General features: G+C 56.8%; 2 protein-coding genes across 4 annotated transcripts in view; both read left to right on the forward strand.

Moving 5' to 3' along the window:
- The first annotated feature begins 2,908 nt into the window (after window positions 1–2,908).
- LOC144936810 (uncharacterized) lies at window positions 2,909–14,401 on the forward strand. Of its 2 annotated transcripts, none has more exons than XM_078863972.1 (9): window positions 2,909–3,036; window positions 3,477–3,633; window positions 4,474–4,590; window positions 4,804–4,948; window positions 7,885–7,998; window positions 9,165–9,222; window positions 10,451–10,599; window positions 12,093–12,232; window positions 13,531–14,401. In XM_078863972.1, exons 3-9 carry the CDS (start codon window positions 4,485–4,487, stop codon window positions 13,662–13,664), a joined length of 846 nt encoding a protein of 281 aa, XP_078720098.1. In that variant the 5' UTR covers window positions 2,909–3,036; window positions 3,477–3,633; window positions 4,474–4,484; the 3' UTR covers window positions 13,665–14,401. The 2 variants fall into 2 exon arrangements, with proteins under 2 accessions (XP_078720098.1, XP_078720097.1); XM_078863971.1 differs by having other exon boundaries at window positions 2,909–3,034; window positions 9,087–9,222.
- A 2,200-nt stretch (window positions 14,402–16,601) lies between these two features.
- Window positions 16,602–26,565, forward strand: part of LOC144936811 (programmed cell death protein 6-like) — a 32,137-nt gene continuing 22,173 nt past the window's right edge. Inside the window, exons 1-2 of one of the 2 annotated variants that reach the window (XM_078863974.1) lie at window positions 16,602–16,983; window positions 19,613–19,674. In XM_078863974.1, coding sequence (XP_078720100.1) covers window positions 16,931–16,983; window positions 19,613–19,674 — 115 coding nt within the window. In that variant the 5' untranslated portion in view covers window positions 16,602–16,930. The remainder of the gene's footprint in view (window positions 16,984–19,612; window positions 19,675–26,565) is intronic. The other variant, XM_078863973.1, reaches the window with a different exon arrangement.

Below are 26,565 nucleotides of genomic sequence, written 5' to 3' on the forward strand. Positions count from 1 at the left end.
ATGAACATCAGTGGAGGGATGCAGGCAAGGTCGATGAGTCAGATGCCTTCTATGACTTCCTGTCACAGGTGCTAGATAAAGTGGCCACTCGGGATAGTCATCCTGTTGGGTGACTCTAATGCCCGAGTTGGTAATGATGCTGGCACCTGGTCTGGAGTGATTGGAAGGCATGAGCCAGATCAACTCAATAACAACGGTAGGAGGCTGCCAGACGTTTGTGCAGCCCATGGGCTTGTAATTACCAACACGCTGTTCTTGCATCGGCGCATCCACACAACATCATGGATGCATGCCGGGTCCAAGCAAGAACATCTGCTGGACTACATAGTGATAGAACAGCGGATGCGGGCCCATGTCCTTGACAACAGGATCTACCGTGGAGCTGATCTGCCCACTGACCATCGGCTTGTCATCTGTAAGATGCGCCTGCCATTCTTCCATTCCCGTTGTGGGTGTACATCCAGGACCCCATTGAAACCCAAAGTGGCCTGGTCTCAGCTAGCTGATGAAAGTTGAAAGCGAGAATTTCATCATCGCTTGCAACTGGGGTTGGCATCGTCCCCCACTCCTCCTGATGTCGAGGGGAAATGGGCGAGGTTTAGGACTGTGGCACATGCAGATGCAATGGCTGCTTTGGGTACGTGGTCCAGACCTCCCCAGCGACCCTGGCTGACAGAGGAGGTGTTCAGGTTAGCTGAGAAAAAGCGACAAGCCGGCCCACTCTCACTGTCTACAGCATCCCACGTCAGAGAATGAGAAGGCTTACCGCAGCCTCCACTCGGAGGTACGGAGAGCCGTGCGGCGTTGCAAGGATGGGTGGTGGTCGCGGGTTGCTGAGATGGGGTCTGCCTCGGTAGCCTCCGATCACAAATCACTCTTGAATTCCATCACAAAGTGACTTGCAGCGCCACACCTACATCACGGAGCAAGTGAAAAACATCGTGGAACAAAATGGGGATGACCCTGCTGAGGCTGCGGTGCCACAAATATAGGAAGAGGAAGTCACCCCCTGTGAGTGGTTGGCTGAGGTGCCATCTGTTGAGGAAGTACTGAAGGCGATCCAAAATCTGAGACCAGTAAAGGCACCGGGCAGAGATGATCTCCCAAGCGAAATGCTGAGGGAGGGTGGCGTTTGTGCACAGACTGCCCTACATGACATAACAACAGTCTGGACCACTGGACGGGTTCCGCAGGATTGGAAGGATGCCCTGGTGGTCCCCCACTTTAAGAAGGGGGACCGCACAGACTGTAACAACTACAGGGGCATCTCACTCCTCAGTATGCCGGGAAAGGTCCTGGCAAGGATTATTCAACATCGCCTTGCCAGGTACGATGAAGAGAGGCATGCGGAGCTCCAATGTGGTTTCAGGAAAGGACGGTCCTGCACAGATGCCATATTTTCTGTCCGCCTGTTACAGCAGAGGTGTAGGGAATTCCAACTCGACTTACATATCTGCTTTGTTGACCTGGTCACTACCTTTTGGAGTTCCTGACACTCTGCTCACGGTCATTAAGGACCTTCATGATGGTGAGCGGGCCCAGGTAAAACTACGTGGCCGGGAATCGGAGCCATTCCATGTTCACCTTGGGGTGCGACAGGGATGTCCTCTGGCTCCCACATTATATAACATCTATTTCGATCACGTAGTTCGTGCAGCCTTCAATAGCTGTAACGAAGGAATTTATATCTGGTACAGATACAATGGTAGGCTGATCGATACCCGGGTGCGGTCAAGGGATGGCTCCCTATTGCTCAACCATGTTATGTATGCCGATGATCTGGTAATTGCTGCTCACTCAGAGGAGGAGTTGGAGGCGCTGCTGCTGAACCTGGAGCTTGCCACTAAGAGATGGGGCTTTCCCATCAGCCCCACCAAAACTAAGCACCTGCCTGGGTATTTTGTACCATTGGACGCTCCACCCCCACAACTCCCAATTGGTGATAGGGTAGTAGTGGAGAGAGTGGAGAGTATCCCATACCTGGGCAGTGTGCTCATGACCAGCTCCGGTTAAACAGCAGAGGTCTCACTCCGAATTAGTCGAGCGGCAATATATTTTCATCGGTTGCGTAACGCTGTGTGGAAACTACCTGGTCTATCGCTCCGCACGAAGCTTCACGTCTTCTCGGCCACGGTCATTCCCTCCCTTCTCTACGCTTGCGAAACGTGGACCCCCCTTATGGAACATCTTCATCGGTTAGAAACATTTAGCCTGGCCTGCCTACGATCCATCCTGGTTTTAACCAGGCTGGATTGTGTGAGGAGCTCACAAATCCTTGAAAGATCTGGGCAAAAGTCCCATCGGTGAGCTCCTCTGGCAGGCAAGGCTGCGTTGGCTGGGTCATGTAGCCCGCATGCCCAGCTTTTGTTCGGTCGGATCAAGGGGGCTAAACGGGCGCGGCACGGGCTAGAGAAGAGATGGAGTGATGTGGTACAGGAAGACGTGGAGCTGAGTGGACTTGCCGATGACTGGTACCAGCGGTGTCAAGATCGGCCTCTGTGGAGGAGGCTCGTGAAGGATGCTACTGGGCAGTTGGAGGCACACAACAACGAGAGGAGCGCCGGGTGGCTAAAGCACAGCAAGTTGGCATAATAGGGGGCACAGGTGGTGCATCAGCCAGTCATCTCGTTCATCTCAGTCAGTCGACCGGTGGCACCTGGGTCTGCCTCGTGACCTCCTGCCAGCGGGCGTTCGACACTTCACGTGGCCTTAAGGTGCACATGGCCTGGCACAAGCGTCGTGGTGACGTCACCGCCACTTAGTGGCGAATGGCGGTTGTTGTTGTGATGATGCTGTGTGTGTGCGATTGTTCCTCGTGTTGTTGTTTATTGTTCCAACCCGAGGTCTCGGGTTATGATGGGAGACAGCAACCTGACCCTGACCCCTCCCCAACCCCCCCCCAACCCAGCAGCAGCAGTGGGCGGGGTGCAGCAGCATTGAACCTCTTACACAACTCGCTCGTGTTTTGTAACGAGCGTCATCGCGAGAAGAGACGGGGACAGAGAGAGGAGCGCAGCGAGCGACTTCACGCCTGGTGTGCGAAACTCACAAGGACTCACTCACTCACACTCACTCACTCTCACTCACTCTTACTCACTCACACTCACTCACTCGCACTCACTCGAACTCACTCACTCGCTCTCACTCACTCACACTCACTCACTCACACTCACTCACTCACTCACACTCACTCACTCTCACTCACTCACTCGCACTCACTCACTCGCTCTCACTCACTCACACTCACTCACTCACTCTCACTCACTCGCACTCACTCGAACTCACTCACTCGCTCTCACTCACTCACACTCACTCACTCACACTCACTCACTCACTCACACTCACTCACTCTCACTCACTCGCACTCACTCACTCGCTCTCACTCAATCACTGTAACTCACTCACTCACACGTACTCACTCACATGAACTCACTCCACGCATTAACGCGCACACACCAACTCGTTCACACTCGCAGGTAGAGCTGCGTGTGGACCCGTCTCAACGTCGTCTCGGTCATCAGCAGCAGCATCATCATCAGCAGCAGCATCATCAGCAGCAGCATTATCATCAGCAGCATCATCAGCGGGAGTAGAACGACTTAAATTGATTCTCACACCGGAGACTTCAACAAGGTATGTGAAAATCGATTAATGCTTTTTTGTTACGCAAAATATAATGACAACAATCATCGTGATTGTCAGGCATGATCAATCCACTGCTGGATGAAGGCCTCCTCAAGCCGCTGCCTCTCGCGTGAGCCCACGTTGCACACCACGCAGAGTCGCGGTTGTCTGTGTAGGGGTGTTAGAGAGAGAGCCGTTATGCATGGCAGCTTATGGGAAACAAACACAGTGGGCGGGGCTACGTGAGTGCACGGGGGGGGGGGGTGCTCTCAACGACGTCCGCACCAGGCAGCCCGGGGCCCCACCCCTCAGCGGGGGTTGAGTATAAAGGGGGATGTGTCAGAGGGCTCGGGGCAGAATGTTAAAGCTAAACCAGTGAAGACCGAAGATCGTCTAGCTAGAGCCCTGGACTCCTCTGGGACGCCGCCCTTGTCAGGGCCGCGCAGGACCGAGCCAGCGGCGTGGTCCCGAGAACCAGAGCTAGTGCTCTGGGACTCCGGGTACCGTAGCCCGACTTACCAGTGTCGGGCCAGACAGCCTCCCCTAGCCCGTTAGTGGAGGACTAGGAGGTAGGTCAGAGATAGCTAGCAGTGTATTCCCAGCTAGCCGGGTGAGGGGGCCGATACCCCCTCCAGTATTGTATGTCCGCGGTTGTGACAACTGTTGCGGAATAAATACGTGTGCCTCAACCCCGGGTGTCCAAGAGTCCTCAACGGTATTACATCTGCAACGACTTCGAACGCCGTCGTCCGATGTGCAACGCCTGAGCGGAGCGCGGAGAGGTGGCGCACTAGGGATGCCAAGCGGCACGTTGTCGTGAGTACCGAGTTTTATCCGCCCTGTGCCCAGGCCGCTGTGTGATGGGTGCCCCACGCGCCGTTCGTGCCGTGCTGCCGGTTCTGTCTCTCGTCTCCTTCGTCGTCATGATCATCTTCAACATAGCAGCCGCCACCGGCTTCACTAAAGGTGACCCTGCACTGATGACCCCGCACTGATGACCCCACCTCCTGACCCCACCTCCTGACCCCCACCTCCTGACCCCACCTGCTGACCCCCACCTCCTGACCCCCACCTACTGACCCCACCTCCTGACCCCCACCTCCTGACCCCACCCGTTGACCCCACTTGACCGCTCCTCCTCCCTCCCCCCTCCCGTCCCGCGGTGTCGCCGTGGCCCAGGGCTCTTCAGGAACACGACGGGCGCCATCTCGGGCCGCTACTCGCTGGGCGTCACTCCCGCCGGGTGGACGTTCAGCATCTGGGGCTTCATCTACGCGTGGAACGCGCTCTGGGTGGCGCACACACTCTCCGCACTCTGCCGCCGGTGAGGCGCTGGGAAGGACGGGGGGCGTGGGGCTTGTCGGTCGGAGTGTCGGGTGGGCTTCGATTCCTGCTCACGGCCAACACCGGTGACGATTATCTGAACCGGTCCTGGGGCCTCCCCTAGGTCGACTCGGCCTTGAATGAGTACCTGTGCGGTGTGTAAACATCGCCACTGGGGAGACAAAGGCGGCCGAGCGTGGTGTTGGCCACCCACCCCCTCGTGTGCCGTGCCGGCCTTCATAGGTGCTCGCTAACAGCACTTGCCCCTACAGTCTGTTAAGGCTATACGGGGGATCTTTGTGAGGGTGGGAGAGCGGAGGGGGGTGTATCTTTGTGGGTGCCTGTTATGTTGTTGTTGTTATTTGTCACCGAAATCTCGACCCCGTAAGCCACCAAGGAAGGGAGGCGGGCAGAGTTGGGACGGAGAATTCGCGACAATTCCATTCGGCCCCAAGTGGGGACCCCGCGTGGGTGGGAGGGGGGGAGGGTGAAGATTTATATGGGGGTGGGGGGGAGGGGAAGAAGTGACCAACACACGATGGGGAAACCAGCGACACGAGGGAGGGAGGAAGAGGTGGGATGTTGGGGGGGGCCTTTGTTTGAGCTGGGCGAGCTCAGGGCGAGAGGGGCAAAGGTGAAGGGTGACCGAGCACGCCGTGGCGTCCAGGCGTGGCTGTGGCTTCGTGCTCCGACAATCGGGAGTTACGGTCCTTTTGCACAACCACCGCTGTTGTCAGCCAATAGACGCAAACTCTAAAAAAATAATAAAAAAATAATTATTTTATTATTCATCCAGGAAATGCACACCGAGTCGTGGGAGTCTCTGTCACGAGAGTCCCACTGCTGCAATTTGAGTTTTTTTTATTTCGATTTAAAGCTTTCGTGACTGCAGGGATTCATCTTCTTGGATCTTTCGGTAAAGTCACGTAGAATGGAAATAATACAAATAAAACATAATAAAATAATTCTCACGACGTTTCGGCCACAACGCAAACAGCCATCCTCAGGTGGAGAACATGTCTGTCTGTTTGCGTTGTGGCCGAAACGTCGTGAGAATTATTTTATTATGTTTTATTTGTATTATTTTATTATTTCCATTCTACGTGACTTTACCGAAAGAACCAAGAAGATTTTTTTTATTGTTCAGCCGATGAGTCAGAGTCTTGTTCACTATACACGTCGGAGGAAACCGCGGCACCCGGAGAGAAACCCCACACGGGCGAGGGGGCAACACTATATCCCCTTACGGTTGGAAACAGATGGAGATTAAATTTCGATTTAAAGCTTTCGTGACTGCAGGGATTCATATTCTTGGTTCTTTCGGTAAAGTCGCGTAGAAGGGAAACAATAAAAATATGAAACAAGACAATTCTGACGACGTTTCGACTTTACCGAAAGAACCAAGAATAAGATGGAGATTAGTCCACGCTATCGTGTGCTTCCTTCTCCTGGCGAGCCAGGGTACTGCAACAAAGTGGGGGGGGGGGGGGGGGGGGAGTTTCACTCTCCTTGTGTGGTGATCCACCAACCCTCGTAGTTTGGCGAGATGGGATGACCACCACTACTTCACTCCGCCACTGATGATAGCCGAGGCCGCGCGTCGAACTGGGGTCTCCAGATTGGTAGTGCGGCGTGCTAAGCAGTGCGCCACCGCTCCCCCCCCGGTGCTCCCTCTCGACCAGCGAGTGGTTCACAGTCGTTAAAACACTTACAACGTCAACAAATACGTCGAGGTGTGACGACACAGAGTATTCGTGCTCACGTGCCCGTGATTAATTTGTGTTCTCGATGATTTACCTTCTAAAAAATGTGGCCGCATGTCTCGCACCCCCCGGGGTGTACAGGGTGCGCCCCAGTTCCAAACCCACGTCTCTAGTCCGCGGGCCAGAGCGGACATCCCCCCAGCGGCGGATTTTGGCTCCTCGGGCATTTAACAAGACGGCGGTCACCACATCGCGCCATTTCAGATGCGCTTCTGCGGCCGGGCCGTCTGGAACGCTCTTCCTTCCGATGTTAGGAGGCTACTGGAGCTATGCACTTTTAAATCGTCACCAAGATTGAAGACTCCTTTCTTTAGAACTGCGTTTTGTGTTTAGTTTGTTGTCCTTCACCCGAACCCCCGATTAGCGCGATTGGCTACGTAGGGTGCAAACACACACGCAGCAGTACTGTAGTGATTTATTCACATTGTTTATAAGAGTTAATTTCTTGACGAACCGGTCATTTACAGTGGCCTTTGCTTCATTCACTTAACGAAACTATTTTTTATTTGAGCACATAAGGCCCATTGAACTATTTGGCTCTTTTTCAGAAGCGACCTGGCCACAAATGATAGCTCAACGAAGTGGCTTATCGCGTGGACATTTATAGCAGCGTGAGGGTCTGGATCGAATCCACGACTTCCTGTACACCAGGCGAGGTAGTTAACATCTCCCAGCCACCGTGATGATGATGAGAGAGAGAGAGAGACACGCAAACTCCAAATACACAGCACCAGGCGTCAGGGTCGGGATCGAATCCACGACTTCCTGTATACCAGGCGAGGTAGTTAACATCTCCTAGCCACCGTGATGATGATGAGAGAGAGAGAGACGCAAACTACAAATATACAGCAGCAGCAGGCGTCAGGGTCTGGATCGAATCCACGACCTCCTGTACACCAGGCGAGGTAATTAACATCTCACAGCCACCGTGATGGTGATGAGAGAGAGAGAGAGAGACGCAAACTCCAAATATACAGCAGCAGGCGTCAGGGTCTGGATCGAATCCACGACCTAGCCACCGCGGCCTTCACTGTTGTTGGCCACGCGGACGAGCTGTGGGCCAGAGCCGTGCTGCCACCCCGGGCGGTACCGACGACGCGCGACACGTCTGCCCTGGTGGGTGGGGTGCGCCGAGGCGCTGAGCCGCGGTTCCCGTCTGCGCTTTGCCCCGCAGCGGCCAGGAGGGCCCCCTCTACGCGGAGGCCAGCGCCACGCCGCCGGCCTTCCACCTCATCTGGCTCCTCAACAACGCCATCAACGTGGCCTGGCTCTTCCTGTGGGACGCCGAGTGAGTCACCCCGCTAGGGACGTCCCGAGAGGCGGCGGGGGGGGGGCAACTCACACACCCTCAAATGAGCACCCGGTGCGCTGTGTAAACATCGTCCACTGGGGAGACAAAGGCGGCCGGGCGTGGTGCTGGCCACCCACCTCTTCGTGTGCCGTTCCGGCTTTATAATAGGTGCTGGCTTAAAACACTTGCCCCAACAGTATGTTAAGGCTATATGGGGGATCTTTGTCTTTGTGTAGTACCGTTGAGGACGCGTGGACACCCGAGTAGAGGCACACGTATTTATTCCACAACAGTCACTGGGGACATACAGTACTGGAGGGGGTATCGGCCCCCTCACCTGGATAGCTGGGAACACACGGCTAGCTACCCCTAGCCTGCCTCCTAATCCTCCAAATACTGGGCTAGGGGAGGCTGTCTGGCCCGACACTGGTCAGTCGGGCTACGGTACCCGGAGTCCCAGAGTCCTGGCTCTGGTTCACGGGACCACGCCGCTGGCTCGGTCCTGCGCGGCCCTGACAAGGGCGGCGTCCCAGGGGAGTCCAGGGCTCTAGCTAGGCAGTCTTCGGTCTTCAAGAGTTTACTTAAACATTCTGCCCCGAGCCCTCTGACACATCCCCCTTTATACTACACCCCCGCTGAGGGGTGGGGCCCCGGGCTGCCTGGTGTGGACGTCGTTGAGAGCACCCCCCCCCCCCGTGCACTCACGTAGCCCCGCCCACTGTGTTTGTTTCCCATAAGCTGCCATGCATAACGGCTCTCTCTCTAACACCCCTACACATACAGCTCCTCCGTAACACCCCTACATCTGTATTGGAGAACGGTAGTGTAACGGTTAGGGCACTGCGATACGATCTGATTCCCGCTCACCAGTGACGATTATATGAACCAGTCCTGGGTCTCCTCTATGTCGACTCAGCCTTAATTTGTATTTTAAACCTCGTGTGATGTGTCCACATCGCCACTCGGGATACAAAGGCGGTCGGGCGTGGTGCTGACCACCCAGCCCCTTCGTCTGCTGTGCCGGCCTTCAGAGGTGCTCGCTAACACGGGGGGGGGGGGTCTCTTTGTGTGCGTGTGGTGTCCAGGCTGTTTATCCCATCGCTCATCTTCCTGGCGTTCGTCCCCTTCACGCTCTACCTCATGCTCGCACTCTCCTACCGCAGCGTGCAGCTGCTGCTCAAAACCATCGCTCCCCGCGAGCTATGGCTCACCCGGATCCTGGTACGCTCACCCGCTCGCTCACCCGCTCGCTCGCTCACCCGCTCGCTCACCCGCTCGCTCACCTTCACTGTGTGAGCGTTGGTGCCCACCAGTGCCGGATCATCGTAGTAGCAAAGTAGCTACAAATGCTACGGGACCCGCAATTTAAAGGGCAACGCGCTAAATACTTTCAAGCTATCAATTCCGGTCCAGTGATTCTGCACTTGCTCAATTACTATAGTACTATACCGCCTTCAACTTTTACGAATGACTGGGTGTTTAAGGTTAGCGATTTGTCGTATTATCTGGCTGTATAGCAAATGAAAAAATACAATTACTTTACCGAACTAACGCTCACAAACACACCTCTGCCGCCACCACCAAAGACAAAGAGCTCCCGTATAGCCTTCACAGACTGTTGCAGCAAGTGCTGTTCGCGAATAGCACTTCATATGAAGGCGCGGCACGTGGGGAGGGGGTGGGTGGCCAGCACCACACACACACAAGGTGACACACACACGCACGCTAGGTGACATACACACTAGGTGACACACACACACAAGGTGACACACACACACACACAAGGTGACACACACACACACACAAGGTGACACGCACACACTAGGTGACACGCACACACGCTAGGTGAAACACACACACACACAAGGTGACACACACACACTAGGTGACACACACACACAAGGTGACACACACACGCTAGGTGACACACACACACACAAGGTGACACGCACACACTAGGTGACACACACACACACACTAGGTGACACACACACACTAGGTGACACACACACACGCTAGGTGACACGCACACACGCTAGGTGACACGCACACACAAGGTGACACACACACACTAGGTGACACACACACACGCTAGGTGACACACACACTAGGTGACACACACACACGATAGGTGACACACACACACACGAGGCGACACACACACACACAAGGTAACACACACACACAAGGTGACACGCACACGAGGTGACACGCACACGAGGTGACACACACGCACACACACTCGCACCAACACTGCCAGCATCACCCCCACGAGCCCCCTACTCCTCCTCCCATCGACTTCCCCATTGCGCCCACCCCCTCCCACCCCGACTGAGTTTCTAAAAACGAACCCACGACCTCCTGTACACCAGGCGAGGTCGTTAACATCTCGCCACCGTGGCACCCCCCCTCCCCACGTGACGCTCACGTGCCCCCCCACGTGACGCAGGCTCACAATGGGCTGGCCATGTATGCCACGTGGACGACGATCGCCACGCTGCTCAACCTGGGCGTGGTGCTGCGCTACGACGGCGGGGTGAGCGGCTCGGCCACGGACAGCGCCGTGCTCGCCATCCTCGCCCTGGAGGTGCTCACCTGGTGAGCCGTTGGGGGAGGGGAGGCGGGGAGGGTGCGAGCCTCACCTGTGATTACGTCTCACCGGCAGCGCCGCTGAGCCGTTAACGTCGTTACCATGACACCGCACGCATTTTAATATGTTTGTGAAGATGCATTTTTATATTCAAATCGGCGTCCTCTCGTCTAAGACCGGTGGTGAGACGAGACCATAACGAAGGCCGCTGCCCCTGGTGTAGGTCAATCAGTTTAGAAGACAATGGCAGATATTATCGGAGCGTGTTTGCATGTTCCGTCACAAGTACTGTGTGTGGTTGACGCAGTACTTGATGCCTTCCAATAGCTATCTATTTGGTGGGTGAACATCTCGCGGAAGACTAAAAGCCTATTCTGATGTTTTCCATCACGTTCATGGAACTACTGTATAGGAATATCGGGTAGAGTGCAATAGTGTGGGATTGTTATTGTTTTTGTTGTGCATAGGCGTGCCCTGTATCCTAGTGCTCGTGCCTTACGCCGATAATCCCTACTCCAAGCCAGCCCGGCTGAGTGGTGGAGACTCGCGAGTGACAAGGTTAGGCCCTGTCGATGGCCATGCGGAACGTCACACCAACTGGCCGGTGCACGCATCAAACTACGCACCACACAGTCGACCCACAGAGACACGAGCTACATAGACCCATAGCGATGCACAGAGACCCATAGATATGTAGCGATATATTAAAGCCAAGCCACAGTAGTGCAACTCAAACCATGGGCCATATGGTGAAGCCCATTGGGAGACTGAGACTCATAGAGATGCATAGAGACACACAGCGATTCATAGATATAGAGAGTAAACCCATAGAGACACATTGAGATACATAAAGACAGGCCACAGTAGTGTGATTGTGGCCATGCCACCCAATCTCTGGAGTGGATGGTGACCCCACTGTGGCCTTCGCTCCTTCAACGGCCGGGGAGGAACAGCGACACGACACCAACTCGCTTCGTCTCTCTCTGCTGAAGCCCTCTCGTCGTAGCCACACGAGAGACACAATTCTGTCTGCGCCCCGAACTCGTCAGAGGCCGGACGCCAGGCAAGGGGTGAGCCTGTTGGGCGCTTGGCCCGGGGGACCACCCTGCATACCAGGTGCTACAGGCCGCTGTTTGTCGAACTTCTTTCACACCGCACGAAGCCAACCGCGCGAGGTGTGAGCAGCAGAGGGCTACCACGTGGTGGGCAGCAGAGGGCAGCAAACCCCATTGCGGGACTGTGCTTCTATGCTCCCCCCCCCACCACCTTCACCTGTGCGCGCTGCCCATCGTGGTGAAGTATGGTCAAACGACGCCCGTAACCAGCTGCGTCGCAGGAAAACCCCGAGTGAGGAATGCAGCGGTGTGCTGGCACCGGTCCGTGCGACGTCCCGCCAGCGAGACTTCACCCATCGCGTGGCCTCACATGCGCACCTAGCCTGGCACGAGCGCCGTGCTGTGTTGCGTGACGGTTTTTGTTTGTTGTTCTTGCGGTTGTCCAGGTTCGTGCTGGAGGTGGCGGTGCTGGAGCGTCACGTGCGCTACACGCTCACCGTCTACCCCGTGGTGATCGTGGCGCTCAGCGGCAGCGTGAGCCAGAACTACGACACGGAGAGCCCCTCCGGCAACGACGTCTTCACGGGTGAGAGGGGGGAGAGAGGGAGAGGGAGGGAGAGAGAGAGTGCGTGAGGAAGAGGGAGCGAAAAAGAGAGCGCGTAGGAGAGAGAGAGAGAATGAAAGTGAGAGAGACAACGAGAGAGAGACAAAGAGGGAGAGGAATAACAGGGCAAAGCGAGGTGGGCTTAGTGTTGACACCTCTGATAAAACAACAACAACAACCAGGGACAGATCATGCAAGGGGAGGAGGAGGAGGTTGATGATGTTGATGATGATGAAGCCATCCCTCCTTCACGCCGGGGAGTCTTGGAGAGCGAGCGAGAGAGCGAGAGAGTGAGAGAGTGAGAGAGAGAGAGCGAGAGAGCGAGCGAGCGAGAGAGCGAGCGACAGAGCGAGCGAGAGAGTGAGAGCGAGCGAGAGAGTGAGGGCGAGAGAGCGAGAGAGTGAGAGAGTGAGAGAGCGAGCGAGAGAGCGAGAGAGCGTGAGGGCGCTGCACACGCGGTGAGCGATTCGCATCGCATCTCAACGCAATTCGCAAGGGGCCCCACCAGAGTGGCAGCTGTCTCTGTGCGGCACGCGGTGACTCGGCGCTTGCCCTTGCGACGACGATGATGACGTTGTTACATCTCAGGGTGCAGGAAGAGGGAGTGAGCCACAAAGTGAACGGATCGTCTCGGCTGGGAAATCCGTTATTATTATTAAACTAAATAAAATGTAACTATGGGACTTTAACAGGTAACTTCTCAGAAGTGACCTGGCAATCACAAATGATAGCTCCACGAAGTGGCTCATCACGTCGAAATGTAGAGCAGTCGAATGCTCTGAAGGCGTGGTTTTTATTTTAAACGTGGAGGGAAAAACCTGAGGACCCGGAGACAAATCCACGCGACCACGGAAGAGAGAGAGAGACGCAAACTCCAAATATACAGCAGCAGGCGTCAGGGTCGAGAACGAACCCACGACCTCCTTCATACCAGGCGAGGTGGTAGTTAACATCTCGTAACCACCGTGATGATGATGAGAGAGACACGTAAACTCCAAATATACAGCAGCAGGCATCAGGGTCGAGAACGAACCCACGACCTCCTGCACACCAGGCGAGGTAGTTAACATTTCTTGTTCTGCAGCTGACTGCCCTACGAACCCGGCGACCCGAGTTCCATTTCCAGTCATGGCCAACAATCGGTGGCGAAAATCTGTACCGGTCCCCGGGCCTCCCCTAGGTCGACGCAGCCTTAAAACGAGTACCTGGTGCGGCAGGGCACTTGCCCCCCGACGGTTCGGCGTGGGCTACACGGGGGACCTTTGTCTGTGTCTGTGCAGTGGTGCTGCTGGGCGTGACGTGCGCGCTGCTGGTCGCGCGCCTCGCACTGGCCGCGTGGCGCCACGCGGCGCAACCCTGCGGGGTCGCGGGGATCCCGGGAGGCGCAGCCGAGACCTCCAGCGTCCAGCTCTGAGCACCTCCAGCTCCTGTCCTGGGCCTCACCCTGCCCTGAGCCTCACCCTCACCCTGCCCTGGACACCTCCCTCACCTTGCCCTGAGCCTCACCCTGCCCTGGGCATCTCCCGCACCCTGCCCTGGGCGTCTCACCCACACGGGGGTGATGTTTACACATTTAGAAGATGCCACAAGTTTAAATATTGAACGGTTTTGTTTTAATCTAGAAGCGAAATACAGTGGGATATTATTGTTGTTGAATGTGAGAAGCGGAACAAAGTGAGCGAGGGAGTGTCCTCGTGACCTCTCTGGCCATTGAGGATGTAAAACTCGTGACTGGTGGTGGAATGTTGCAACACATTCAGGCAAAGATTGATTTTTGTAATTGACAAAAGTCACCCACAAATATTAATTAAATGTTTTTTGGCGATGCTGTTGTGTAAACACAGACAACAGCAGCAGAAGCATCAACACGTGGCTCGATAATTAACACAACACTGCACGCGTGTGTGCGCGTGTGTTTGCGGCTCGACGTTTGGGACGACGAGAGTGTGTGTGTGCTGTGAAGGAGGGCCATTGCCCGAAACGTCGCCCTGCTGTATAAATGCTGTTCTTGTAGGAGTCACACACATACACGCGCGCGGTGCCGTTGCGCGTTTGTTTTTGTGGCTTTGAGAGCATCGCTGATTGTACGTCGCCGTGTCATTCCCCGTCAACAGCCATACATCTGAGTGACATTAAAATTCTCAAAATTCACCTCCCTGCCTGCCTGCCTCCCTGCCTCCCCCGGCCCCGTCGTTGAGAACGCAGACTGGCACGGCGCCGCAGCACGCGCGCGGCACGGCTCGGGTTGTTTTTCGACTGAGCAGCAGCAGCAGCGGTGGCGGCGTTGAGGTGTGCGGGTCCGACTCGAGGGATGAGGTCGAACAGACTCGCGCGCAACTCGCCTCGCTCTGCCATCGTCCCTCTGCGTGTGTGCGTGTGTGTGCGTGCGCGTGTGCGCGTGTGTGTGCGCGTGTGTGCGTGCGTGTGCGTGCGTGCGTGTGTGCGTGCGTGCGTGTGCGCGCGTGCGTGTGTGCGTGTGTGCGTGTGTGCGTGCGTGTGTGTGCGCGCGTGCGTGTGTGCGTGCGTGTGTGTGCGCGCGTGCGTGTGTGCGTGTGCGTGCGTGTGCGTGTGTGTGCGTGTCTCTCCACGTGTGCCTGAAACGTCGACTTGCCGTCTCCGTTGCGCGCACGCAGACTGTCCCCTCGCGAGCACGGAGACGTCGCCACGAAGGGCCTGGGTCGTGGCGGCGGTGAGTAGCGCGCCGCACTACGGACCCGGCCACACGAGTTCGGTTCCTGCTGCGAAGTGGCCACCACCACTACCAGTGACGACTATCTGAAGCCGGTCCTGGGCCGCCCGTAGGTCGACTCAGCTTCAAATTAGTACCTGGTGCGGTGTGTAAGCATCGGCACTAGGGAGACAAAGGCGGGCCGGGCGTGGTGCTGGCCACCCACCCCCTCGTGTACCGTGCCGGCCTTCATAGGCGCTCGCTGACAGCACTTGCCCCTACAGTCTGTTCAGGCTACACGGGGGATCTCTGTCTTTGTCGTCTCAGCACATGAGCGCACACACTCAGACGACAGTCGGACTCTACACTCGGACAACAGGCAGAGACGGCTGTCAACACGCGGGACGCGACGGGCAGACGCGGTGATGCACCGCTGACTGGGGTGGTGAAGTATGGTCAAACAAGCCCGATGTGGTGTCGGAGGCGGCTAGAGCGGAGTAGGTAGTAGGTGATGATTGGATGATGGTGATGGGTAAGCCGCATGTACAGCGAGCGTCGTGTGGATACTGGACGTTGTGTGCCGGGTTCGGACAATTCAGATTTTTCTTCTTCCGAGATGATAACCCGCAAAGCCCCGACTCGAACTTACAAGCCGTCACTCTACACACACAGAACAGGGACGTTAATGTGCTATGAAGAAGGTCCATTGCCCGAAACGTCGTCTGTTATATATTTATGTTGTTTTCATGTTTGGGCCACGCGCTGTTTGTTGACGAGCGCGTTGTTTATTTATTGTCCAGCAGGTGGCGGGCTGGAGCTACAGCAGTTAGAAACTGTACAAGCCTTTGAGCCCTTTAGACCCACGAATGGCTAATGGGAACCCCTCAGGATGACCATTGCTATCAAGTATTTCCTTCAAGGAGTCTATCTCTAGATGACAACCCTTTGTGATAGCAAGCCCAGCGCGGTAGCTCTTTAACATGTTAACGTTTTGCAATGTGCCAGAGCACGTGTGACAAGCGTTCATTGCAGACTACGAGGGTGGATGCTGCCATTTAAAGCTGAGTGGACCTAGGGGAAGCCCAGCACCGGTTCGAATATCACGAGCCAGTTATGTCAGCCGTGGCCGGGATACGAACTCAGGTATCAGAGTGCGTTGCGCAGTACGCTAACCACTGCGCCACCGCTCCTCATACACTCACACAAAGACAAAGACCCCCCCCCCCCGGATAACCTGCACAGGTTACTGTTGGGGCAAGTGTGCTGTGACGGCACACGAGGGGGTGGGTGGCCAGCGTCACGCCCGGCCGCCTTTGTCTCCCCAGTGGCGATGTTTACACACCGCACCAGGTACTCACTTGAGGCTGAGTCGATCTAGGGGAGTCCCAGGACCGATTCAGAAAATCGTCACCGGTGTTGGTGGCCGCGAGTGGGAATCGATCCTCGGGTTGCCGGGATCGTCGCGCAGCGTGGCGCTAACCACTGCGCCACCGCTCCCCACTATACACACACTCACACCCGTACACACACTCACACCCGTACACACACTCACACCCTCACACACTCACACCCTCACACACCCTCACACACACACACTCGTGTACACACACACACTCGTGTACACACACTCACTCGTGTACACACACACACTCACACACGCGGGTGAGCGCGCGCCGTGACGTCCGCGGAAGAGGGAGGGGAAGAGCGAGGAGGAGGGGGAGGCGGTGCGAGCTTCTCCGTCTCACACTCTCTCTGTCTCTCTCTCACACTCTCTCACGCTCTCTCACACTCCCTCTCTCACTCTAACTCTCTCTCACACTCTCTGTCTCTCACACTCTCTCACGCTCTCTCTATCTCTCTCGCTCTCTGTCTCACGCCACACATCGCGCGGGGTGTCTCTGCCCCCCGCTGCCCTCCTGCCCCCGCTGCCCTCCTGCCCCCGCTGCCCTCCACCTCTCCCCGCTGCCCCCTTTCCCTCTCCGCGCTGCCCCCTCGCTGGCCCCGGGGTCGCGATGGCCAAGGGCTCGGTACAGGACCAGTCCTTCCTCTACGCGATGTTTCAGAGGTGAGACCCCAGTTGATGGGGATCGTTTATTGGATGATGGTGATTGGATGACGGTGATGATTGGATGACGGTGATGATTCATTTGACGATTGTGACGATTGGGTGATGGGTGATGATTAATTGGATGACGGTGATGATGAATTGGATGATTGTGATGATAATTGGATCATGGTGAGGATTGGATGATTGTGCTGATTGGATCATGGTAGTGATTAAATGGTGTTATTGTCTGTGATGATGATGTTGATGATGATAATATTGGTGCCAATGCTACTCGTGATGAAGATTGGATGTCGATGCAACTGCGGCGCTTGACGACGATGTTGACGAGTGCTGTTCCTGCTGCTGCTGGTGGCGACGGTGACGATGTTTTGACGAGACGATGCAAGTTATGGTTGGCGATGATCGTGGATACTCGTCGTCTAGGACACCGATATTGATGGTGGCCGACGAATCATGGTGCGACAGAAGTTCAACATGCGTCCCTGCACTCGGTACCCCCTCGACCCCAATCATCGGGGTCCTCCCTCTCACCTCGGCCACCCTTCACCCCGCACGGACGCCCCGGGGCCCCCTAACTAGGCACACCGCAGACAGATGTGGAGTGGTGGTGTTGGAGTGGTGGTGTTGGAGGGGGGGGGGGATTTGGGTTATTCTCTTTAACAACACGCGCCACTTATTTTGTGTTGTTGTTCTTGTTGTTACCAAGTCCACACGGGCAGGTAACAGAGCCGCTCTGTCACGCCAATTAGCCGGGCCACCTGTGGCCGTGCAGAGTCGAGGCACCGCGCCTCGGTTCTGACCGGCAGCAGCCAGGGGACCGACGTTCCGCGTCGCCACCCATCTCGTGACACTTTCTGTTGAGCCGCATCATCGACGAGGAGCGCGCGCGTCGTCCCCATCGAGCAGTGGCACCGCCTGGCGGACAGCGAGCGGCGAACAGAACCCCCCCCCCCCGCGGCGGGGTGGTGGAGGGCCGCACGAGCGAGGCCGATTGGCGCTGCTGCCCCGACGATCAATGCCCCTGGCTCACGGAGCTCGAATCGCAGCGCACCGGCAGAAGAAACGGAGCGGAACAACAACAAGAGCGTTCACATTCTGCGCGTGTGTGCGTGCACGCGTGTACGTCCCGTGTGTTGAACTTCTTCCACACCGTACGAAGCGAACCGCGCTAGTCGGAGGTGCGGTGGAAGGACAATGGAACTACTAAACACTCGAAGTGGCATCACTGTGCGTGTGGCCTTACAGAGGGAAAGGTGTGCCATATAATAGGCGACGTTTCGGGCAACGGTCCTCCTTGGCCGCACATGGATAAGCTCGAGCGGGATAGTGGAGGCGAGTTGGAGACGGGGCTTTGTATGATACCATGAAACAAACTATTCACTTTTTATTTTGCCAGGTGAGGCCCACTGAGCTATGCAGCTCTTTCTTTTAGGGCTACCTGGCCACAAATGATAGCTCAACGAAGTGGCTTGTCATCATCATCATCACGTGGACATTGGTATCAGCCAAATACTCTGAACGCGTGATGTTGATTCTAAATGTGAAGGGGAACCGGAGAAAAATCCACGGGACCGCGGGGAGAGAGACTGAGAGAGACCGAGAGAGACCGAGAGAGACCGAGAGAGACCGAGAGAGACCGAGAGAGACCGAGAGAGACCGAGAGAGACCGAGAGAGACCGAGAGAGACCGAGAGAGACGCAAACTCCAAATATCCAGCAGGCGTCAGGGTCGGGATCGAACGCACGACCTCCTGTGTTCCAGGCGAGGTAGTTAACATCTCGCCGCTTGCGGGGTTCGTGGTAATACTTCCACTATCACCGTGTTTGCTGATTAGCAGCCGGTGCGCAGTCCACGCGGTGACACAGGCCTCCCGGGTTAACCCCCCACTAAATTAGACTCAAATGCCCTTGGTGATCATTGTTCTGGGCTCAATTCTCACCTCAAGAGGTTTACATTCGGGGTACAGCACGGGGTTAGATAGACGATCGATGTCAAATCGTGCGATGTTCTAGAAGGGCCAGAACACTGGAATTTGGCACAAACTCGGTCGATAATTATGGAAGGGCGTTCCCCGGGTGGCCTTGAACCCCGACACAACGCACAGCTGGGCGAGGCGGGGAGGCCGTGCAGCCAGTTTGAGACGGAGTGGAACTCCTCGCAACGTTAACTCCCCCTGGTCTGACCTGACTCTTCACCGCCACCACCAACGACAAAGATCACCCGTGTAGCCTTAACAGACTGTTGGGGCAAGTGCTGTTCGCGAGCACCTGTGAAGGCCGGAACAGCACACGATGGGGTGGGTGGTCGGCACCACGCTCGGCCGCCTTTGTCTCCCCAGTGGCCATGTTTACACATCGCACCTGGTACTCATTTGAGGCTGAGTAGACCTAGAGGAGACCCAGGACCGGTTCAAATCATCGTCACCGGTGTTGGCCGCGAGCAGGAATTGAACTTGGGGGGCTGGGTTCGTCGCGCAGCGCGTTAACCGCTGCACCACCGCTCCCACCACGACCGCCACATCGCCTCCCCGCCCCCCCCCAATGATGGCTCAAGTTCCCACCACGAACCCCTCTTCAATGTAATGAATGCCGTGTGGTGGGTCCCCTCCCCTCCCCTCTACCCACAGGGTGGACAAGGACCGCAGTGGAACTATTTCTGCGACGGAATTGCAGCAAGCGCTGTCGAACGGTACGTGAAGCGCCATCGCTTCCTTCCTTCTGCCAGGATAATTCTGCTGTTACAAAGATTCATCCCGTGTAGGGGGGGGGGGTAGAGGGGAGGGGCGGGTGAGACGTGCCCCTCCCCCCGTCTCTATTTAAATCGTGGAATTTGCGGGACGGTGAGAATTCTCGCGCCGAGGCGAGGCCGCTCGCTTCGCGGATGGAGCTGCGAGCCCCCCTCCCCCACCCCCCCCCTCCCCCAGCCCCCCCTCCCCCAGCCCCCCCCTCCCCCCAGCCCCCCCCTCCCCCCAGCCCCCCCTCCCCCCAGCCCCCCCCCCCCAAAGAGGGGGGCGGGGAGTTGTGGGGAGTTGTGGATGTCGGAGACCGATGGACGAGTCCACAGGCGGTGGGGGGGTGGGGGGGGGCTGGGGGGGGGCTGGGGGGGCTGGGGGGGGCTGGGGGGGGTCTCCGTGCCGTGGGGCCGCGGCGCTCGGAGAAGCACAATCCCAACAACAATCGGCTTCGACCTCTCCGGGTGTCATCAGCAGGGCGTGGCCACGAGGGGAGCCCAATAGGCCCACGGGGCGGACGTCAGCAGCGTCTTCTTCGCACGCAAATCAATCAACGCAACACTGTCGGCTCATCGGTCTCATATTAAAACTGTAGTAGTAGTAACAATGTTGGCGTTCCACACCAATATTCTCCATCAGCAGCAGCAGCATTTGTCCCGGCAGGCAAACTCTGCACCGGCTTTAAAAAAAAATATCTCCTGGGTCTCATCAGCAGTCAGGCTCGTGAAGCAAACGCTGCCGCGTTGCCCAGATGGCATCGCCAGGAGGACTCTCTGAGTATTGTCCACAAGTTCATGACGCGTTGCTGTGGGCCGTGATGCGTGCTTATTGACATTCTAAGCAGAGACACTCTGCGTGTCTCCACGTGGAGATACACACTTCGGGTTGCGGTGGCGAGATGTTAACTCCCTCGCCTGGTATGCGGGAAGTCGTGGGTTTGATCCGTACCCTGACGCCTGCTGCTGTATATTTTGGAATGTGCGTGCCTCTCTCTCCCCGGTTTCCCCCTCCACTTTTGTAATCATCACACGTTTAGAGCATTCGGCTGCTATAAATGCCCACGCGGTAAGCCACTTGGCAAATATATCATTTGTGGCCAGCTGGCTTATGAAAAAGATCTCTATCGCTCAGTGGGCCTTACCTGGTAAAATAAATAGTTTATTTTAATTTAATATCATCATCAGCAGCAGCAGCCATGATAACCCCCAACGAGAATCCGTACCCCAGCAACGGCAGGCGAACTCACCGCTCCATCTCCCAGCGGGTGGTCATCCCCTCTCCACAGAGAATACAGTGGACGACGATCAATTACTACCATAATAAGCCAAGAATGTGTGTGTCCCGCGCGTGACGTCACTCCACATGAGGCCCACCCCCCTCATTAATATTCATGAGTGGGTGGATTTATACACTAACGCAGAGGAAGGTCGAGATTCAAGTTCATGTATTAGGTGTAGCCCTGTGAGCCATTCGGCTCTTGAATCGGGTGCAACCGCAACAAACAAAAACATGAACAAAAAACATCTTAAAGTGAATATGTGACTAAGTGCAAACAGAAAATCCAAGAAAAGACAGCAAAATATTGCAGAAAAAAAAGCACCGTACACCAACACTGTGTGCAAAAATCCCAGTGGGATGCAAGTCAAACAACAACAACAACAACCACAAGACAACTTAGATCAAGGCCATCAGTCTAACTCTGTACTACAACAAACAAACATGGCCAAACCAAAAAACTTTTCGAAATCACCAAAATAAAGCCATGAAAGAGATGAATTAGATGGGGGGGTGTAGGTGAGGGGGGGTAGGTGGGGGGGTAGGTGGGGGGGTTGCTGGGGGGGTAGGTGGGGGGGTAGGTGGGGGGGTAGGTGGGGGTGGGGGGGTAGGTGGGAGGGGGTAGGTGAGGGGGGGTAGGTGGGGGTGGGGGGGTAGGTGGGAGGGGGTAGGTGGGGGGGTAGGTGGGGGTGGGGGGGTAGGTGGGAGGGGGTAGGTGAGGGGGGGTAGGTGGGGGGGTAGGTGGGGGTGGGGGGGTAGGTGGGAGGGGGTAGGTGAGGGGGGGTAGGTGGGGGTGGGGGGGTAGGTGGGGGGGTAGGTGGGGGGGTAGGTGGGGGTGGGGGGGTAGGTGGGAGGGGGTAGGTGAGGGGGGGTAGGTGGGGGTGGCGGGGTGAGAAACTCTACGGGGTGGTGATGAACGAGCACGAGGTGGTGTTTCGGCAATAGCGGCTCTGTGTCGCCGCTCGCTCCAAAAACGGCCCTCGGCTACGCGGCTCATATCGGCGGTGGCGGCGGCGGCAGCAGCAGCGTCGTTACCACCCAAAAACAAATAACCGCAGCAATGTAACGAGGAGTTCGCCCTCGGTTTGAGCAAGGAGCCTCCCCCTCCTCCCTCACCCGGCCGCGGGTGTGTCGTGGGGAGCGGTGGCGCAGTGGTTAGCGCGCTGCGCTACGAACCCGGCGACAGAGTTCCATTCCCGACTCAACCTGCCACAACACCCCTGGTGCGGTGTATAAACATCCGTTTTGGGGAGACAAAGGCGGCCGGGCGTGGTAGTGCATGCCACGCACCCTCCTCGTGTGCTGTTTCTGCCTTCATAGGTGGTCGCGAACAGCGTGCACTTGACAATCTGTCAAAGACTGTACGGGGGATCTTTGTCTTTGTGTGGTCGTGTAGCGTTCTGTCTGTAGCCGTGTTTGTGTGTAGCTGTGTGTGGTGTGTGTAGCTGTGTGTGTGTGGCTGTGTGTGTAGCTGTGTGTGTGTAGATGTGTGTGTGTAGCTGTGTGTGTGTGTGGCTGTGCGTGTGGCTGTGTGTGTGTAGCTGTGTGTGTATCTGTGTGTGAAGCTGTGTGTGTAGCCGTGTGTGTGTAGCCGCGTGTGTAGCTGTGTGTATGTAGCTGTGTGTGTGTGTAGCTGTGTGTGTGGCTGTGTGTGTGTAGCTGTGTGTGTAGCTGTGTGTGTGTGTAGCTGTGTGTGTAGCTGTGTGTGTGTAGCTGTGTGTATGTAGCTGTGTGTGTAGCTGTTTGTGTGTTCGTGTTGCCGCCTTACATAACAAACCACGGCGACAGTCTAGCCGATTTAAACTCGGGAATTAATTATTTTACGTTATTATTGAACGAACTGCGAATTTAATTAGTTAACGGTGATTTATGTTTGCGTAATATTTTTGACTTCTCGAGTGCCAACGGTTGTGTATTTCTGTTTGCGACATGCCTCTTACTGTATTCATGGTTTTTTTTTGCATTTCTCATTTTGGTTACTCGCGCGTGCAAACGAGACTGCGCCCTGGTCTCTTGAGTTCTCATCCGGGAAAACAAACCAAACCCTACAGCTTGAACCCACCCACCCAGTCATACACCCACCCAGTCACCCACCCAGTCACCCACCCAGTCACCCACCCAGTCACCTAGTCACCCACCCACCCAGTCAGTCACCCACCCAGTCACCCACCCACCCAGTCACCCACCCACCCAGTCACCCACCCAGTCACCCACCCAGTCACCCACCAACCCACCCAGTCACCCACCCAGTCACCCATTCACCCACCCACTCATTCATTCACCCACTCATTCACCCACCCACTCACTCATTCACCCACTCACTCACACACTCATTCACCCACCCACCCATTCACCCACAAATCCGCTCACCCATTAATTCGCCCACTCATTCACCCATCCACCCACCCACTCATTCACCCATCCACCCACCCACTCATTCACCCATCCACCCACCCACTCATTCACCCACCCACCCACCCACTCATTCACCCACCCACCCACTCATTCACCCACCTACTCATTCACCCACCCATCCGCTTACCCATTCATTCGCCCACTAACCCACTCACCTGTTCAAACAACAAAGACAACGATCTCCCGTCTAGCCTTCACGAGGCTGTTGGGGCAAGTGTTAGCGAGCACGTATGAAGGCGGCCAGCACGGCACACGAGGGAGTGGGCAGCCAAGGATACGGCCCATCCGCCGTTGTCTCCGCTGTGCTGCTGTTTACACGCAGTATCAGGTGCTCATTTAAGGCTGAGTCGACCTAGGGGAGGCACAGGACCCATTCAAATATTCGCCAATGTTATTGGTGGTTAGGTTCGTCGCGCAGTGCGTTAACCACTCCACGACCGTTCCTCACAAACAGGCACCACTCACCCTCACCCACTCACCCACTCACTCACTCACCCACTCACCCCCTCACCCACTCACCCGCTCACCCACTCACCCTCACCCACTCACCCTCACCCACTGACCCGCTCACCCTCACCCACTCAACTACTCACCCACTCACCCTCACCCACTCACCCACTCACCCGCTCACCCACTCACCCTCACCCACTCACCCTCACCCACTCACCCTCACCCGCTCACCCACTCACCCACTCACCCTCACCCCCGCACCCACTCACCCTCACCCACTCACCCACTCACCCATTCTCACCCCCTAACCCACTCACCCTCACCCGCTCACCCACTCACCCTCACCCATTCTCACCCTCACCCATTTTCACCCTCACCCATTTTCACCCTCACCCACTCACCCCCTCACCCCTCACCCACTCACCTTCACGCCCTCACCCTCACCCTCACCCAGGTCGCTCTTACAAATGTAGGGGTGTTAGAGAGAGAGCCCGTTATGCATGGCAGCCTATGGTAAACAAACACAGTAGGCGGGGCTACATGTGTGCACGAGCAGGTGCCCTCTGCGACGTCCGCGCCAGACACCCTGGGGGGTCGATTCGGTCGTTATGATCCCCCGGGGCCCCACCCCTCAGGGAGGGGTTGGGGAATGTATCGAAGGGCTCGGGAGTGATGTTTAGCTAAAGGAGAGAAGACGGAAGACGTCTTAGAGAGAGCCCTGGACTCCCCCTGGTACGCCGTCCTTATCAGGACCGCGCAGGCTCGAGCCAGTGGCGTGGTACCAGGGCCAGAGCCAGTGCTGGTCTGGACTCTGGGTACCGGGCCCGACTGACCAGTGTCGGGCCAAGATAGCCTCCCCTAGCCCATTAGTGGAGGACTCAGAGGCAGGCTAGCGTTAGCTAGAGAGGTGTGTCCTCAGATAGACGGGTGAGGGGGCCGATACCCCCTCAAATGTGTATGTCACAACGTTGGTGTTAAATAAACAAGTGTGCCTCCAACTCCGGTGTGAACGAGTCGTGAGCGTTACTACATCTGGCGTCAGAAGTGAAACAAAGTACGAACATGGATACACGCCGGACGACTCGAGTCGGGGTACCAGAGGCAGAAGACACCACTGCAGTCGGAGGGCCCGAGACGGCTGAAGATGCCATCGACCAGCCGGGGCTGGGCGCATCCACGCCACAGCAGCTGGAGGAAGGGGAGCCGTCGATGGAGGGGCTGAGGGAGGCGCACGCGAAGCTGACCGAGCTGCTGTACGCCGCAGCCGCCATGCTCGACACCATCACGCAGCTGGGGGCTGCGGGACCGCCACGGGGCAACGGCAGCCGACGATCACAGCGCCTTCCCGCCATTTCCACGGAGCAACATTTTGAAACTCCCGCCATCGCCGCAGCTGCTGTTGAGGGCGTGGCCGCTCTAAGCATCGCGTCCAACGGCGGGAGTACAGTACCTGCCGCGTCACCACCAACGGGCGGAACGTCACCACGGGTGCGACCGGCGATGCCATCGCTGGTTCGTGCCGACGCTGAGTTGAGTGAGGCGGACGAGGGAGTGCGTTCTTCCTCTGCAGCCGCTGCCTTACATCAGCGGCTACCTCCACTCAAGGAATTTGTGGGCGAGGATGGCGACTGGGGCGGCTTCCAGCGGCGCTTCCTCGCTCACCAGGAGATGGCACAGTGGACAGACGCCGAGGCTCTCCGCGCGCTGCCAGCACTTCTCGACAGCGACGCCCTCGCCACTCTAACATCGGCTTCGAAGGAGAGGCGCTCCACGCTGCGGAAGGCGATGCAGGTGCTGTCGGCGGTATATGGTCCACCATCGGACTGTCGCCAACTCTTTTACGATCGCCAGCGGGGGACGAAGGAGTCGCCCCTGGCGTACCGCACAAGCCTCCTGGCACTGGCGAAGGAGGCCTTTCCACGAATGGATGACGAGGGTGTCGACGCCATGGTGACAGAGAAGATACTTTTGCTGGCGGACGACTTAGACATCGTCATTGTCGCACAGGACGATGCAGAGATGTGCTCCCTCCAAGCGGCCCGTCTTCTCCACGCAAACCTGTCCTCTCAACGACGGAAGGCCAGCAAGGCAGCGAGCGGGCGTGCCGTCGCTGCAGCCACCCTCCCGGCGGAAGAGGTTTGCGCCATCGACCATCAACGGCAGCATGGAGCGGGAGTACGGGAGGACCGGGCCGGTTCAAGCCGTCTACAACATCCATCGTCGTCACCAGCGCTTCCACGCTGTTACAACTGCGGCATCCGGGGCCACGTCGCCTCGGGGTGCCGCTCTCCTGGGCAGCGCAGGACGACACCTCAACGGGACGCCGGCCCTCGTCACAAGCTCCACCATCATAATCCGGCGAGTCGCGGCACCCCTCATGCTTGGCCCACGCACACGCCCGTCACACACTCAAACACCGCAGCGAAGGGGGGGCCAATATCGCGTACCATGGCACCAACACGCACCGCTCTGGGTACTCAGATTGAACCCAGCCAGTGGTCCGTGTTGGCCCATCGGGTTGTAGCCGCGTCGTCAGGGTCGTCGGCCGTTGTGGGTCACATCGATGGGGTCGAGGTGCGCATCCTGGTCGATACAGGAGCATCGGCGACCATTATTTCGGAGTTGATTTATAACATTCTCCCTGCCCAAAGCCGTCCTTTGATGCCTGTTAACGTGCCATTCTTTGCTGCTAACGGGGGTTCACTTGG

Source organism: Lampetra fluviatilis, chromosome 17, assembly GCF_964198595.1.
Source record: "Lampetra fluviatilis chromosome 17, kcLamFluv1.1, whole genome shotgun sequence".
In the NCBI taxonomy this organism is placed as follows: Eukaryota; Metazoa; Chordata; class Hyperoartia; order Petromyzontiformes; family Petromyzontidae; genus Lampetra; species Lampetra fluviatilis.